General features: G+C 54.0%; 2 protein-coding genes across 2 annotated transcripts; one reads left to right on the forward strand and one right to left on the reverse strand.

The window, feature by feature from the left end:
* Positions 1 to 1,022: 1,022 nt before the first annotated feature.
* On the forward strand, positions 1,023 to 3,169 carry ACKR5 (atypical chemokine receptor 5). Its single transcript, XM_036094580.2, has 2 exons — positions 1,023 to 1,158; positions 1,684 to 3,169. The coding sequence occupies exon 2, from the start codon at positions 1,700 to 1,702 to the stop codon at positions 2,843 to 2,845; it is 1,146 nt and encodes a 381-aa protein (XP_035950473.2). The 5' UTR covers positions 1,023 to 1,158; positions 1,684 to 1,699; the 3' UTR covers positions 2,846 to 3,169.
* A 2,249-nt stretch (positions 3,170 to 5,418) lies between these two features.
* ZBTB39 (zinc finger and BTB domain containing 39) lies at positions 5,419 to 13,164 on the reverse strand. Its single transcript, XM_036094575.2, has 2 exons — positions 13,022 to 13,164; positions 5,419 to 11,554 (listed from the first exon to the last, which is right to left on the reverse strand). The coding sequence occupies exon 2, from the start codon at positions 11,508 to 11,510 to the stop codon at positions 9,387 to 9,389; it is 2,124 nt and encodes a 707-aa protein (XP_035950468.1). The 5' UTR covers positions 11,511 to 11,554; positions 13,022 to 13,164; the 3' UTR covers positions 5,419 to 9,386.
* Positions 13,165 to 16,749: the final 3,585 nt, after the last annotated feature.

Raw genomic sequence — 16,749 nt, forward strand, 5'->3', positions numbered from 1 at the left:
ACCGAACTGGACACCTTAGAACGGTTGGTACTGGTATGGGACCTTCACTTTGATTAGATAGGCATTCCTAGTCCCCTCCGGCCAACACACCCTCGGCCCTACAGCCCACAGAACATGGGCCCGGCTCCAGGTGGCTCTACCATCGGCACCGGGTGGCCTGTGTGAGACAGGTGACCTCTCTGGGCTTAACAGAGGATAAGAAAGCCCATCCTTTGTCCCCACAGGGGAAACCACAGGATATCTCAGGGATCAAATGATTAACTGCGGCGAAAGTGCTCTGAGAAGCTAGAAGCTCTGCTGTCACAGGACGACACAAATCCGCGGGCTCTGAGCCTTAGCTTAGGGCTTGAAAGGAGAGAGAAGCTTGGTGTCTGCCTGTCTCTCTCTGGGCCACCCTTGGCCACACTTCATGAGAAGTATGAAGCAGGAGGGGAAGGATGCTGTTCTCCCCCTCCCCATCCAGGAAACTCCCTGGAGCTCAACACAGCTCCCTTTCCATACCGCCCCCCAGTCTTCCCTCTCTCTCCAGATTCTCCCCTCAGAGCCAAAATGCAGGGTGGGTGCGAGCCAGTGGGGAAGGGCAGCATGCCTGAAAGTCTGGCTGATTTTCAGATTTATTTTAGCCTGCCCACCCCCATCCAGTTCTGCTTTAGTAGGAATCGACAGACACGGGAGAGTGGGATTCCAAGCCCACGTAGAACGGAAAACACATACATGTGGAAAGCATTTACCACAGGCCTGGCCCTGTGCTAAGCACTTCACCCTGTGGGCTCACTTAATTCTCACAACACCCCTAACAGTAAATAGTATTGTCCCATTTTGCAGAGGAGAGAACTGAGGCGTAAAGAGGTGACTTCACACAGCTAGTGAGTCGAGTCAGGATCTTCACTCTTCCAGCCTGACTCCTCCCTGCCACTGGCACACTGGGTCATCTGCTGTGACTTCCCCTCTATCTGGATTGGGGGAAGGCAGGAAAAACCCTGACCCTCTCCCACAGAGCCTCAGCCAGTGATACTGCTTCCCGGATGAGAAGGACGGCCCTGAAGCCCACAGCGAAGCCAGCCCCACGGCCACCGTCCCTCCAGTCTCCTTGTGGCTCCGCAACAGCCCAGACCCACCGGTCCTCCAGGGCTAGAAGCACTCCTGACACAAACGCAGGTGGGTGTCTCCGTTTCAGGAAAGAAAGGAATCAGGGCGAGAAGACAAACTGGCTTTCATGCATGATCCACAGATGTCCCTGGGGATAAATGAGGGGTGTGTGTGTGTGTGTGTGTGTGTGTGTGTGTGTGTCCCACATCCATAGCCCAAAGGCGAGACACAGTAAGACTTCCCACGTGAAAGGGCCAAGGGGTGAGGTGCCAGAAGAGAAATGGAGGTCGGAGGCAGCCTGTGGCCGGAGCTACGGTGGGACCCCAGCCCCCAGGCTGGGAAGGAGTCTGGTTGGGCACAGTTCGGTTCTCTCGCGCCACTGAGCCCTAACAAAATGTCTCTGCTCGCAGGTCAAGGCCGGCAAGTGAGCTGTGTACTAGTTCTCCACAGTTTGAGTGTTTAAACTCTCTCTCTTGCCTCTTCAGACCCGGAGTCCTTTCCCAAAGCCTCCTGGTCTCTGGGGCCCGCTAACTTGAGACCTAAGGCTGCTCTCAAGGTCTCCGTTCTCTTCCAACCCTCTCTTCTCCCCACTAGGCGTTCGCTGGTCCTAATGTCAGTCGAGGACAACATGGGGCCTGCCCCCACACAGGGCTTCACCACGGCACCTGCCAGCGACTTCGGAGAGATCCACAACTGGAACGAACTGCTCCACTTCTTCAACCACACTTTGCCCGAGTGCCACATGGAGCTCAGAGAGGACACCAAGCAGGTGGTCCTCTTTGTCCTCTACCTGGCCATCTTTGTGCTGGGGCTGGTGGAGAACGTCCTGGTGATCTGCGTCAACTGGCGCTGCTTGGGCCGGGCGGGGCTGCTAAACCTCTACATCCTCAACATGGCCATAGCAGACCTGGGCATCGTCCTGTCTCTGCCCGTGTGGATGCTGGAGGTCATGCTGGACTACACCTGGCTCTGGGGCAGCTTCTCCTGCCGCTTCACGCACTACTTCTACTTTGCCAACATGTACAGCAGCATCTTCTTCCTGGTGTGCCTCAGCATCGACCGCTACATCAGCCTCACCAACACGTCGCCCTCCTGGCAGGGCCAGCAGCACCGACTGCGGCGGGCCGTGTGTGCGGGAGTCTGGGTCCTCTCGGCCATCATCCCGCTGCCCGAGGTGCTGCACATCCGGCTGGTGGAGAGCTCCGAGCCCATGTGCCTCTTCATGGCGCCCTTTGAAACCTACAGCACGTGGGCCCTGGCGGTGGCCCTGTCCACCACCGTCCTGGGCTTCCTGCTGCCCTTCCCGCTCATGGTGGTCTTCAACGTGCTGACGGCCTGCCGCCTCCGGCAGGCAGGATGGCCCGAGGGCCGGCGCCACTGCATTCTGGTGTGCGCCTACGTCGTCGTCTTCGCCGTCTGCTGGCTGCCCTACCACGTGACCCTGCTCCTGCTCACACTGCACGGCACCCACGTCTCCCTCCACTGCTACCTGGTCCACCTGCTCTACTTCTTCTACGACGTCATCGACTGCTTTGCCATGCTCCACTGTGTCGTCAACCCTCTCCTTTACAACTTTCTCAGCCCGAGATTCCGGGACCAGCTGCTGAGTGCTGTGGTCCATTACCTTCCCAAGGCCCGGGCCAGGGCGGACAGACGTGCTTCCTCGTCTTCGTCCTCCTCCACTCAGCATTCCATCATCATCACCAAGGAGGGCACCCTGCCCGCTGCAGCAGGCCCCCAGAACCACCAAGCCTGAACTTTCAGGCGCCAACTACCTCACCCATCTCCGCCCCTCAGTGTCTCCTAGGAGGCTGAGGTGGACCCCACTCTCCATCGGTGAAGTAGAAAGCTGCAGGTGTAGGTGAGAGATTCTGGGGGGAGTAGGGGGAAAGGGTCAAAACACGCACGGTCAATTTTGAGTATGTCTTAAAAAATTGAGATGGGGAGGAGGAGAGGGGGCAGGGAGGAGCAGAGAACAGGTCTTTGGTGTTGTCCTGTTTGTCTCGGTCCTCAGGACTAAAGAAGACACTCAGGAAAAATGGTGAAATAAATAACAGAGGCAGCCATGACTCTGGCTCTTTCCAAAATCCGTACTTCCAGCTGGGATAGGCTAAAGAGATGCTCAGCAGAAACTTGACACACTCATTTCAACAATCACCCTGGCCGGAAAGAGTGTGCTCCGCAGGGACCTCACACAACTTTCCTTTTGTGTTTGTGTGCTTGCTGATCCCCCCCCCCCCCCCCCCGCCACGCTGTGAGGCTGTGAGGACAAGGGGTCAGAGGCCAAGGAACCAGGAGGCCTCAGCAGGACGTTTCCTAGCATCCTCGGTGATATGATAGATGGAGGGGGTGAAGCAGAGGTCTGCTGCCGCCCCCCCACCATCCAGGAAGTGGCTCCATTTCCTTGCTGATACGCTCCCCTCATCCATCCCGCTTCCCTCCCCACGAGGCAGAGCAGCCATCCCAGAGTCAATGCTCCTCAGAGCCCACCCGCTCCCACCTTCGGGTCTAGGACATTTCCAGACTTCTAGGAAGAGATGCTATCAGAAACCCACCCCCATCCCTCCCTCTCTCTCTAGATCATGGGAAAATATCAAGGGACATCCATTCTGAGAGCAGACCTTGGGACAGGCAGGGGCACGCTCCCAGAGGCTGTCCCTCAGCCCTTGTCCCCCAATTTCTGATTCCGTCACAGGGCAGAACTCTGGTGTTCTAAGTCGGTCCTCGCCCTTAAACTTCATTCTCCCCGGCCAGGTCTTTTCCTTAATTTTCCTGTCCAGCAACTTAATTCTATTCACGCTTGTCCTATAAATAGGAAGAGAAGCCTTCTTGTTAACAAGTAGGTCTTCTGGAAAAGACTCATTTATCAGTTTGGGAATCTAGGACCATGTCCATGAAGAAAAAGCCTAAGAACCGGTCCCGGCCCACTAGTTCCAAGTCCTTGGCATCCTAATCCTGCCTGGGCAGAATGAAGGGCTTGTGAACTTAATCACTGAGAGCCTCTGTCCTGCTCGAGTGCTCAGTATTTCTGGAATGTTTAACTTGGAATCACCATTTACTGACCTGGAGCACCATCCCCTCTGTTCTTAGAAATCTGAACTTTTATTCATCAGATGCATTAAACACGTGCTCCAACAGTGTATGTACCCCTGTTTGTTCGGAGCCCAGAGGGAAATGCCCTGCCAATCCTGCTCGCCGGACCCAAATCTGAAAGGGTCTGAAGCGACAGACAGATGCCCCGTGGCACAGAGCTGAAGGCTTTTTCAACCAGGAGAGTCCAGGTTGTGACTTGGGTTGCAGTAAGGGCTTAACCTAACAATACAGAAAGTGCATTAAAAAGACTTTCCTCCTTTGTGCCCACATAAAAACCAAGCCAAAATCCGATGCCCTTATCACTGCCTCTGCTGACTTAGGCTCCAGAAGTTTCCTGAAGGGAACCCAGTGTCACAGCTGTCACATCGTGGGTTACCTCAGAGACCAGCCCCCCAGGAGCTCACTCTTCTCACGGGTTTCTCTGGCAACCAGTTATCACCCTGGGCAGCATGAACCCCTCCTTGGGGCCCAGGGAGGACAGAGCCCCGGCTCTGCTGACCGCAGCAAGGCTGCTCTGCTCAGCACTCACTGAGCACGACGGGCGCCACGCCTGGCCTGTGTGCTGAGACCAGATGGACCACACTGCGCCCCAACCTCTGAGGTCTACCTCCTTCTCTGTGCAGGTACACTTGTCAGCAACCCCATGAGACCGTGCCAAACCCCCACCTCCTCCCTGAACCGCCTCTCTCCTCTCCGACATACCACATCAGTGAATCAGATGGCGCTGGCAGGACAGATCCCCTCAGGGAGGTTTCCCCTGGAAAGGGTGGGTTATTGACTTAATTTGCCACTAAAAACAGGTCAGCAGGTTAACCCCGGGGAATTCCAGCTACAGGAAAGGAAACTATGGGGGCGTCTGGGTGGCTCAGTTGGTTAAGCGTCTGCCTTTGGCTCAGGTCATGATCCCAGGGTCCTGGGATCAAGCCCCGGGTCAGGCTTGGAGGGGAACCTGCTTTTCCCTCTGCCTCTCCCTTGCCCCCGCTCATGCTTGCTCTCCCTCTCTCAAATAAATGAATAAAATCTTTAAAAAATCTTAAAAATAAAATCTCCCTCTGCCTCTCCCCCAGCTTGTGCTCTCTCTCTCGCTTACTCTGAAATAAATAAAACCTTAAAAAAAAAAAAAAAAAAGGAATCCTGGCATCTGCCGAGCAGAATGCTGCTACTACTGAGTGTTGGGCCCCGACCTTCTGAACTCAAGGGACAGCGTAACCCCAGTCAATAGGAAAAGAATTCCCGTTTCAAATTTCCTTTTTTTATTCTAAATAAAAACCACACTTTGTGCCGAACAATGGAATATAAAAGAATCAGATGTACAACGATTTTAGACATCTACTATTTGGGAAAAGAAGTTTACAAAATATACAAAACTTTACAGCAATAGATAGTAAACACTTAAATATTAGGAGGTCAGTACTTATTAATTTAATGCAAGGAAGTTAGACGTCAACAACTCTTCTCGGTTTCATAAGAGACTTTCGCTAGCGGAGGTGGGAGGGGAGGTTGGACTGGACAGGGGAAGGGTGTTAAAGAAACATCGAAATCAAAACAGTTTCATTTTCATTCTGATGTTAAGTTTGACAATGAGTGATCACAGTGAAATGAATCCTGTGTGCACTGTGCTTCCCGACTCACTCAGGGCAGGACTGAGGCCAAAGGATGTGTGGGGACCTCCAGATGGGCAGACTTCTCCACACAGCCCACTCCCACGCCCACAAAATCAGTGTCCACCTAGAAAAGGATTTAAATTCACTTCCAAAGTTGAGTAGTCTCTGGAATAGGGCACAGCAAGAGGCCAGAAGACGAAGAAAATTCATCAGTAGCTAAACTTGACTGGGGAGAAGGTATTTAGGCCCAAAGATTTGTCCTGGAGACAAAGGGGTGCTGATGGATCAGAAGGGAAGACAGTCAAAAAGAACTTTTACCCACTTCCTGGTTCTTAGGGGTCACCCGGGCCCAACCCCCACCTCCGTTCTTTCCACCTAGCCATGAACTATAGAGACTCGCTGGGGTCTTAAAACGTAGGACCAAATACCACAACCCAGCAGAGCTTCCCAGCGGGCACCGTGGCATCAGTGGGCCAGCAGCAGGTCACAGGAGAAGCGGGAGACGGAGCCCCTCCTGTGGCCATAAGCAGCCTCTGCTGTTTATTCCAATGTGCCATACAAGTATTACTTTTTTCCCTTAAGAAACAGGTTGGGAATAGCCTCGTGCTTGGTTTAATGCTCTACAGTCGCCATCTTGAAATTCTTCATTTTTAAACAAAGGGCTCTGCAGATTATGTAGCTGGTCCTGAGTACAGAACAAGAAAGAGGAGGAAGGGAGGAGAAAACACATTCAGGGGTCAGAGAGAACCTCAGAACAATACAGCAGACTGCTAAACTGGGCTCTAAGGCAGAGCGGGCAACAGAACAGAAGGCTGAAAAAAAATGTTTAAAAACTCAAAATAAAATGAATACCTTCAACCAGGTATCCCAGAGTGCCCTTTGCCACAACACAAGAGTTTCAAGTAAAACAGTTCGGAAAAGGGGGGGGCTGGAGGCAGAGACAGCAAACATGACTCTAAACGGGGGGGGGGGGCAAATATGGGGACAAGCAGAGGAACAGGGTTTGGTCAATAAGCCTCATGAGCTACTGACCCTGCTACATGTCTGACTGCAACCAACCAGGCCACCCCGATCAACCACTTGGCCTCAGGAGGATCAGGGGGTGCAGTTTTTTGTTTAGTGTTTCAGGGGCAAAGGTTCAAGGATTTGCTTTTTGGTTTACTGGCAAAAAAGGGAAAACTTCACAGTTTCAGGTTAAGTATACAGACTACCCAGCATCCATGATGGCCTCCGTTAAGGAAAAGGGTTTCTCCAGCACACTGATCCATGCCCGGCCACCTTGGCTGGCTTCTAGTAAGTACCGCCTCTCTCAAATCTGCCCATTCCAAAATCAGTCCTCATCAACAGACTGGAAGGGATCACTCAGCCTTGAAAAGCTTAGCAGACACTTGACTGCGGTCTTTCACACATTTTCCTTCTTAAATTTCCAACGGTCAGTTGTGGGAAAGAAAGGGGGAAGCCAGTCAGGGATGAAAAGTCTCAGCACTGCTTTCCTGACAAGAATGACCTGAGGGAACACGTAACAAGTTTGAGTTTAGATGGCGAAAAATGGCCACCTGTACAAATCCCTTCATGTAACAGCCACCCTACCGGAGAGCCAGGCACCCCAACTGGGAGGCTTTATCAATTTAGGGCTAGGGAGAGAGGCAGCAAGTCCAACAGGGATGGAGCTTTGGCTTGCCGGTATATCTTAATATAGCTTTCCAAGTTTAGGAAGGATGAGAAAATGTGCAAAAAGGTCCTTCATTTAACTTGTTCCCCTCAACCCAGTCCCCAGTCTACTCAAGCGCAGGCAGGAAAGGCCTAGGAATTTAATAAGCCCCAACTTTCTAGAACTCACACCCATTACCTAAAGGGTTCCCTGGGCTTATTCTGCAAGAGACTCTCCGGAGAGAAAGAAAAGGACTTGTTTGTTTAAAGGCCTGACACCTTCCCTCGTCCTAGCCCCCGTTTCTCAAATCTCTGGCCAGGACTGTCCCCTGGAACATGGCTACTTGCTGGGGAGAAACTCATTTTCCTGAAGTCACTTATCCAAAAGAGATGCTGGGTACTATGTATATAAAAGCAAAAATAAATAAATATCAATGTCCGAAAAGGCTCTGTGAGTTCATTAAAACCACTCGCTTGTGAAACAGCCCGGGGTGCTGCCGAGTCCCACCAGGCGCAGTGTCAGGGCCGAGGCCAGGGACTCCCAGAGCTCGCCTGAGCAGGGTGAGGTAGTAGGAGCTTACTGAGGGGCTACCTTGTGAGTATGCGAGATCCGAGGGCCCTCTCCCTCAAGCCTTCTTTGGGCAAGAAGCCCCTCAAAAGCCACTAAGAACGGAGCCAACCGGCCCCAAGGACTGGGCAGACTCCATCCCAGCCACCTAGGGCGGGTCTGCATCAGCTGCCCTCCAACTGCGCCCCCTGGTGGCGATGCAATGACAGATCAGGATAAATTCCAGCAGGTCAAAAGTGAGCTGCCAAAGCTCCTGGCCAGTTACCCCAAAGTAAACAACAGGTTACCCGACTGGGACAGACAGACCGCACATCCCGCTACACACCACCAGTTACTCGGGTCCCTTCGATCCTGAAGGGCTCACAGTCCATCACTCCGCCACCCCACGGGGTCTTCTCATCTACACCACAGGTCAAACACGCTTCTAGGTGGGAGACTGGATGTAAATTAAGGCAAGGCTGCTGCTGTCAGAGACATCCCCACCTCTCCACCAGGACACTCAAGGTCGACGGAGGTAGCCAGGTGACAGATGACTGTATCACAGCGGCTCCCTGTCCTCTCTGCCCCACAGGGAAGGCCTACCTGGCCACCTGGGCTACAACTCCATAAAATCGTATTTCTTTGGAATCGAGGAGAAAAGAGGGGCCTCCCTTGCTGTCCATCCGGGCCGCCCCTCCTGGTGGCACTGCCGGTCGGACACCTCTTCCGACCGGCAAGGATCCATCCCAAAGCTTTCTGCCCTACACAGAAAGCTCTGCCCCCAGTCTGGATCTAGCTGCCAAAAGAGTCTACTGTCCCATCGGCAGATCAGAGCGTGGAAACGGGCAGGCGCCCCCATCCAAATCTGCCTTTGCCCTGCCGAGGGCCGGGCCTGGCACCTGCGGTGAGCTGCCCTGCGGACCAGTCTTTTCTGAGCGGCCACATTCCCCAAATCTCTCTCACAGCCAGGTGTCCCAGTTGGCAAGCTGGCAACAATACCCACGGTGAAAACCTCTCTCCACCTCCTCTATTCAGTGAGGCTGTTGGTTGGATTCTTAGCAGCATAAAAACCTATCCGTAAACTAAAACTTGAGAGGCTCGGAAAGGGGATCTAGTCGACATCGCCTGCCTGACCAGATCCCAAGACCAGCCTCCGAAGGATCAAAACCGCAGCCCTTCGTGGGCAAGGACAGGGAAGGAGGTAAACGTGATAGGGCCGTCGCTTCTCCAAAACAGTAACAGCTCGTGTGCTCTTTCTTCTTTTCTCTTCTTTAACCACAAGACAGAACGGAATTCCTAGCAAGGCCAAATTGACACTTCGGCTGGAGAGGGACCGAGAGCCATCAGAAAAGCAACGTCCTGGCTGCCGCCTGGGAGCTCCCCCTAGCTCTGCCAGGACCCAGTCAGCTGTCCGGGGTCTTGTCCGCCTCTTTGGAATGGATAATGTACATGAAGGTCTGCTCGATGGTGAAGTCGGGCGGGAGGCTGCCTTTGTGCACGCCCACGTGCTTGCTCATGAGGTTGAGCGTGGAGCTGTAGTGGCCGCACACCGTGCAGCGGTACATGAGCGCCCCCGAGTGCGTCTTCAGGTGGCACTTGATGGTGGAGCGGCCTCGGAAGAACTTGTGGCACACCTTACACTGGTACGGCTTCTCGCCCGTGTGGATCCGCCGGTGGTAGTTGAACTCGCTCGTGTGGGCAAACCTCTTGCCGCAGACCTTGCAGCTGTACTTGCTGTTCCCGGGCTGGCCCTGCAGAGCCAGCTCGTCGCCCAGGAGCTCCTCCGCGGGCAGCTTCCGCTTCTGGAGGGCGGGGTGCTGCGGCCCCGGGGCGGGCCGGCCGTCAGGAGCACGGGCGCACCGGGGCTGGCTGACGTGGTAGCGGTAGGCGGCCTCCGACCTGAAGGCCTGGCTGCACACGTGGCAGCGGAAGAGCGCGTCCTCCAGGCTCTGGTGCACGGCCATGTGCTTCTCCAGGAGGTGCCCGTCCACAAAGCTGCTGGCGCAGACGGAGCACGAGAAGACCGAAATGCCCAGGTGGGACAGCGTGTGCCACATGAGGCTGCACAGGTTCAGGTGGCGCTGGTCACAGACGCTGCACGCCTGGCCCTTCAGGTTCAGATGGTCAAGGACGTGCCCCCGGACCACATGGAAATCTTTGGCCAGGGCCTTCCCACAGGCAGCGCATTTCAACTCCGTGGAGGCTGGCCCGGAAAACAAACCCAGCTTCCCCGAAAGGGGATCGTTGGGGTGGACAATGATGTTGTTCTCAAATATCCCATCCCGTCGGTGGAGGGTCAGCTGCCACTGGGTAAAGAACTTAGTTTCACACATGTCGCAGGAGAAGAGGAAAATGCCAATGTGGGACAGAACATGGGTCACCCGGGAGTTTCGGTCCTGGAAGTGGGTCTCGCAGACCTTGCAGTTGCCCGTCAGCAGGTCCACGTGGTCCCGAGCATGCTGTCGGATGAGCTGAATGTTGGGCTCTAGAACTTTCTTGCACACCTGGCAGGGCATGGCCTTATTCTCTCGGTTGTCGTTCTCTCCAAAAGTCAGCTCATCCTCGCTGTCGTCACTCAACTCAATCACCTCCTCGGCTGTGCCAATCTCCTCGGTGGGGTCTTCAAATTGCAAGTCATCATCCCCCAGGTCGTCCAGCTGGAGCTCATCCATCTGCCCAAAGCCCGGATCTTTGGAGTGGTCGCTATTGCTCAGACAGGAGTTGGTCCCAGTGGTAATGTCAATTGCATGGTCAGGGGGGAAGAAGCTGCTTTTACTGAAGTCTCCGTTGCTCTGAACTTTGTACGGCTGGCAGGAGCTCGTGCTGGTTTGGATGCCCGTGCTGACGGTGCCGAGGACCGGCTGAGTCACCACACTAGGGACGGAGGTGAAAGGAGCAGGGGCATCATGGTCTTCCGTCTTTGGTGGCAGGGAAGACAGGCTATGATTAGTGTCACCGGTGACATTTCTCTCTTCCTCTTTACAGCTTCCTCCGGCATCACTAGGTAATACATAGTTCCTCTCGGGACCAAAATGCTCCCCGCCCCCCCGGAGGTCTCCGAGGGGATAGGCAGGCTCTGCTGAGCTACAGCTCTGGGTACCCGAGTGGCTCTCCCCGCTGCTGGCCAGGGGCTTGGCCACGGCACTGGTCTCCAAGTCAGGAAAGGTGGAGTGACAGGCCCGAAGGAGATCCTCCATGCCCAGGCGCTCGGCTACCTCATAGATGACCCCAACATTGATCAGGTCTGTGAAGAGCTCTGAAGTATAGACAAAGCTCAGAATCTTCTCAAAGTTGGCGGGGGTGATGAAGTCCACCACGTAGGTCCTGGCAGCATCCAGCCCGGTATTCAGGAAGAGGTTCTGGAAGTAGCCAGCCGCGCAGGCCAGCACGGCTTTGTGGGCCGGGAAGGAGCGGCTCCCCACCACGATGGTGACATCGCACATGGTCTCTGAGAGCCGGCACTTGTTGAGTTCCTTCAGCAGGTTGTTGGGGTGGTTGGTGCTTTGCAGTTTGATCCTCATGCCCATCTTAGCAGCTCCTACGAAGTTGCCTCTGTATCAGCACGGTTCATCTGTGGACGGTAAAAGGAAGAGATGGATGGCCAAACAGATACCTGCAAGCGAGGAGCTGTGCAGAAGAAAACACCGCCAGTCTGAGTGTTTCGAAGCCCTGGGTGGGGAGCAAGAGCCCATGGACAGGGCGAGCTGCTCCAAGCTGCTGGGGGCAAGGACAAATGATGGGACGGTGACCTCTCTCCCTGCATATTCCCAAAGACAGAGTCGTCACAACGAAACCCGCAAGTATTGAGAAAACCCTGATAGGGCCGTCTGTAAGACTCAGTAAGAGAGGTGGCAGGCCTGGTTGGACAGAAGCTAGTGCTTTAGTGCCAAGCCAGAGGCAACCTCTCGGACACAATCCTTCACTTCATCACCACACGGCGGGCTCACATTAATCTCCTAATTTCTTCCCCCAAACAAGCTTTCCTATCTCACTGTGTACATTCACTTCTCTTGCAATGCCAAATGCCATATCGGCACTTGAACACCATTAGCAAAGTTCCATTAGCTGCTGAGGGCAAGATAAGTTTGTTCTTTTTCTTATCAAGGCTCCGTCCTTCCAGTCCCTAAATAAACCTCTTGCTCGTTCATGAGTTCTGATGTCTCCCTACCATAACTCAGAGCCATCCAGATACTTCTCTGTCACCTTCTCTTTATGCTGTGGATGAAGCTAAAACACTCAGGACCCAAAGAAATAAAGCAAACTAGAATACACTGTAGCATTTACTATTACTTAAATATGCTTTTTTTTTTTTTTTAAACCACCCTTTTTGGGATCTATGCATATGCTGACCAGAACTAAAAGACTTACTTGATGCCCTAAGAAGGCGTCTAATTATATAGGCAAGACTGCTAAAGGCTTGCTGGATCCCACTTGCCCCCCTTTTCGAGTCCTGTATGCCTAAGGAAGACAAGCTAGCTGCATGCGGTTTCAGTCTCACCACTCGCCCGGCGCAACGCAGCCCCTTTCTCCACCTCACCACCTTCTACAAACTCCCAACTTTTTCTGGGGTCCAAGAAGCTTCTGCGCATTGTTGGGATACCAGTGAAGCAGATCCCGGGCCCTGGTGGCCACACATCAGACTGGGACACTGGGAAGCCTGAGTGGGGGGTGGGAGGGGGGCTGACTGGGAACTTCCGAGAAGGCACCCCAACAATCCCGTGGTGCCGCAGTCTCCCCTCTGGAGGGTCGAACCCAGGAAGAAGGGCGTTGGATCGGGCTGGGGGGCTCCACCTGGGGGCCACCGAGCACCTCGGTCCCTCCCCAGACGGCGGGGGATTCCCCCGGGGCGTCTCCGGGGGCGCCGGGCCGGACGGGAGCGAAGGGATGGGCGGCGGGACCGGCCCGGGTCGGCGCGCGGCCGGGGATGATGGGTCGGGCCGAAGGGAGCCGGCAGGAGGGAGCCAAGCAAGAGCGAGAGAAAGGCCGGGACGGGGGTCGGGCCTCGGCCAGGGGCGGCCCTCAGCCGGGCCGCGCTTACCCGGCTCCGCGGGGCCCGAGCACCATCGCCGCCGCCGCCTCACACAAAGGCCCCGGCCCGCCGTGCCCGGCCCGACGAGGAGGCGGCGCCGCCGGCCGCGGCCAGACTCTCCATCCGCCGCGCCGCTCGCCGCGCCGGCCCGGGCCGCCCCCGCCGCCCGGCCCGCAGCGCCCCCCGCCGTCCCGGAGGAGGCAGCGCCCCCCGCCGCTTGGCCGCAGCGCCCCCAGCCGCCCGGGAGGAGGCAGCGCCCCCCAACGGCGGGGCCGGGGGCCGGGTGGGCCGGGTGGGCCGGGAGGGAGCCCCCTCCCTCCCCCCCAAGACTCCGCCCGCCCCCAGCCGCGGGGGTCCGGCCACCGCGCCACTCGGGACCCCCGCCAAGGCCCCACCTCCCACTCCCACGCGGCCCGGGGACCGCCGGCCTGGCCGCGGCGCCAGCAGCTGCGGGGATGTTCCCAACCCCCGCAGTCCCGGTTTTTCTGAAGTGCCCCGATCTACGAGGTCGGGGGCCATTCCCTCCTCACCCTGGGACCTGGATAAGTGAAAAGTCCTATCCCTACTCTAAGCTCGCATCCTCTACCCTATCCTACGGCTCATCGTCCCAGAAGCTTCGCAAAACGGCCACTACTGTAGTTTTGCAGAAAAAAAGTAAAAATGAAGTAAGATTGTTAACTTGTGAGCGCACTGGGCTGAGAGCTTCCTGAAGACAGGGCTCTGTGGTTCTCGATACTACTCATGGCAGTGCTCACCGCACACTTCCCGGTCCTTGTGACAGGTGCTTAATAAAGCCTGCTTGAAAAAATAAATAAATAAAGCCTGCTTGAGTGAATGAACAAATGAATAAGCAAGTACTTGAGGTTTGGGCCCCTGGTACATCCCCTCTGAAAAATCACTGATGCCCTTCCTCCCACCTTGGTGGCTAAAGGAAGGAATTCACAGGATCCCACTGCACCTTGAGAGCCCAAACCTGTTTCCTGCAGCCTGTCCTCCCTGAAGGGTTTTGCCAGGATTTGCCACCCCAAATATGCCTCTTTGGCATAAGGATTATTTTAGGCTGCTTGGTTTTTTTTTTTTTTTTTTAAGATTTTATTTATTTATTTGCAAGAGAGAGCACAAGAGCGGGATGAGGGGCAGAGGGAGAAGCAGACTCCCTGCTGAGCAGGGAGCCCGACTGGGGGCTCCATTCCAGGCTCGATCCTGGGACTCTGGGATCATGACCTGAGCCAAAGGCAGATGCTTAACCGACTGAGCCACCCAGGCACCCCTAGGCTGCTTATTTTTAGAAAAACAGCAGACATGGGGCGCCTGGGTGGCTCAGTGGTTAAGCATCTGCCTTCGGCTCAGGTCATGATCCCAGGGTCCTGGGATGGGGAGCCCGCATCAGGCTCCCTGCTCTACTGGAAGCCTGCTTCTCCCTCTCCCACTCCCCCTGCTTGTGTTCCCTCTCTCACTGTCTCTCTCTGTCAAATAAATAAATAAAATCTTAAAAAAAAAAAAAATAAGAAGAAACAGCAGACACAGGAGAAGCTCTGAAAACAGAATAGAAGTTACATTTATAAGGGAAACCTCTATTTGTAAGGGTGTCTCCCTCTCTGTACTAGGAAGAGAAGGATGACTTAAATCTCCAGAAACTCTCATCAATGGAGAAGGCAGGGACTTCAATATGCATAACAACCATCCCCTTATTTACTGTGCTTGGCCTGAAAACCCCCCATAACTGGCTCCCACCCCCAATATCTTCGTTTGTCTTTAGCTGGAAATGGTATTTAAGGCGGTGGCTGAGGCCATTCTAGAGAGTTGCTCAGTTGTCCTGAGCTTCTCCCATGTATATAGGAAGTATACTTGTTACTAAACTTCTGTTTGTTTTTCTCCTGTTAATCTGTCTTTTACTATAGCGTGGTCACAGCCAAGAACTTAGAAGGATAGAGAGGGGTCACCTGGGTGGCTCAGTCAGTTAAGTATGTGACTCTTGGTTTCAGTTTTGGCTCTGGTCGTGATCTCAGGATTCTGGGATCCAGCCCCACGTGGGGCTCCACGTTCATGATCGGGGAGTCTGCTTGAGATTCTCTCTCTCCCTCTCTCTCTACTCCTCCCCCCACTCATGCTCTCTCTCTCTTTCTCAAACAAATAAATAAATCTAAAAAAAAAAAAAAAAAGAAGAAGGGTAGGGGTGCCTGGGTGGCTCAGTTGGTTCACGCTCAGTGGGGAGCCTGCTTCTCCCTCTTCCTCTGCCTGCCGCTCCCCCTGCTTGTGCTCCTTCCCTCTCTCTCTCTCTCTCTCTCTCTCTGTCAAATTAATTAATTAATTTAAAAAAAGAAGGGTAGAGGGAAAATTATTTTCCCCCTTGCATTGCCAACTATTTCTAGAGCTCAGTTGTGCTGCTTCTCCCCACCCTTCTCCCTTAGCACTGCAGTGATCCTCCAAATCCTCTCCTCAGATGCTCCTGCCCAAGGATTATCAGCAAACCACAACTACATGCCCTGCCTGCCGCCCCACCAGCACCACAGCCACCAAAGACATTAGAAGTCATGGTCACTCCACTCTCCCTCCTCAATCATAGGAACCCCTCAGGCTCTGGGACCCTTCTATTTCAGCCTCTCTCCCATCACATTCTGTCCACTACCAGATGACAGAAGGCAGCCAGGCACGAACCCTCAAGGCAGACACACAGTATAGTTCAGTAATTCCTCGATGGATGGATGAATGAGAAGAGGACACGCAGGATGTTGCCAACTGATCTAAGACAGTTTGCCTGTTCGGCAACCATCAGTTATCTTGATGCATTTGGGAGATTGTGAGTCCCCGGTTCCACAACCTCACTAACTGGTGGGAGATTATAGCGAAAGCAAGCATTCCAATCATGTAATATTTATTAGCAAGGAAATATAAAAACAGCCATATGACCTTTTTGTGGCTTGGGGGGCAGGTGATCTCACTTAGCTCTCTCATGAAAGGGTCGTGATACATGTTCCAATGGCAGGCCCAAATCCTACAGTTGGACAAGGTGACGAGGGTGTCCCGAAGTGGAACCTCATGCAACCGATAGACTCCAAACCTCCAGCATGACTCTGAGATGTTAGGCTGCAAGAGTTGTGGGCCTCTCCAAGCTTCCTAACCAACCGTCTTAACCATCTCTGGAGTGTTGACCCCACTACATGTACTTCATGTGCTAAGAAAACCCCCTAAAGGTGTAGATTAAAGTTTAAACTGTTTATACGTGTGATATTGTGATGTTGTGATTTACAATAAGAAATATATATTTGGTCTTCATCCCCATTTCCGGCAAAGAACTGCTAAAACTATTGGAACGTCCTAAGTGATGAATATCATAAAGGTGTCCTTTGTTATGTTATTGGGTGGCTTTGGGGCAGCACCTAAGGATGGGGGCTGGAGGTTGAATCAATTGCCAACGGCCAGTGATGTAATCAATCACAACTGTGTCATGAAGCCGCCATAAAAACCCAAGAGGACGGGGTTCCGAGAGTTTTCTGGGTTGATGAACACGTGCGGGGTCGGGGAGAGGAGAGTGGTGCACTCAGAGAGAACGTGGAAGCTCCACGCCCCTTTGCCTGTGCCTTGCCCTATGCATCCCTTCCATCTGGCTGTTCTGGAGTTGTGTCCTTTTATAATAAACTGGCAATTTAGTAAGTGAACAGGTTTCCTGAGTTCTGTGACCCGCTCTAGCGAATTCATCAAACCTAAGGGGGGAGTCATGGGAACCTCCAGTCTGT

The sequence above is a fragment of the Halichoerus grypus genome, chromosome 6 (assembly GCF_964656455.1).
Source record: "Halichoerus grypus chromosome 6, mHalGry1.hap1.1, whole genome shotgun sequence".
NCBI lineage: Eukaryota > Metazoa > Chordata > Mammalia > Carnivora > Phocidae > Halichoerus > Halichoerus grypus.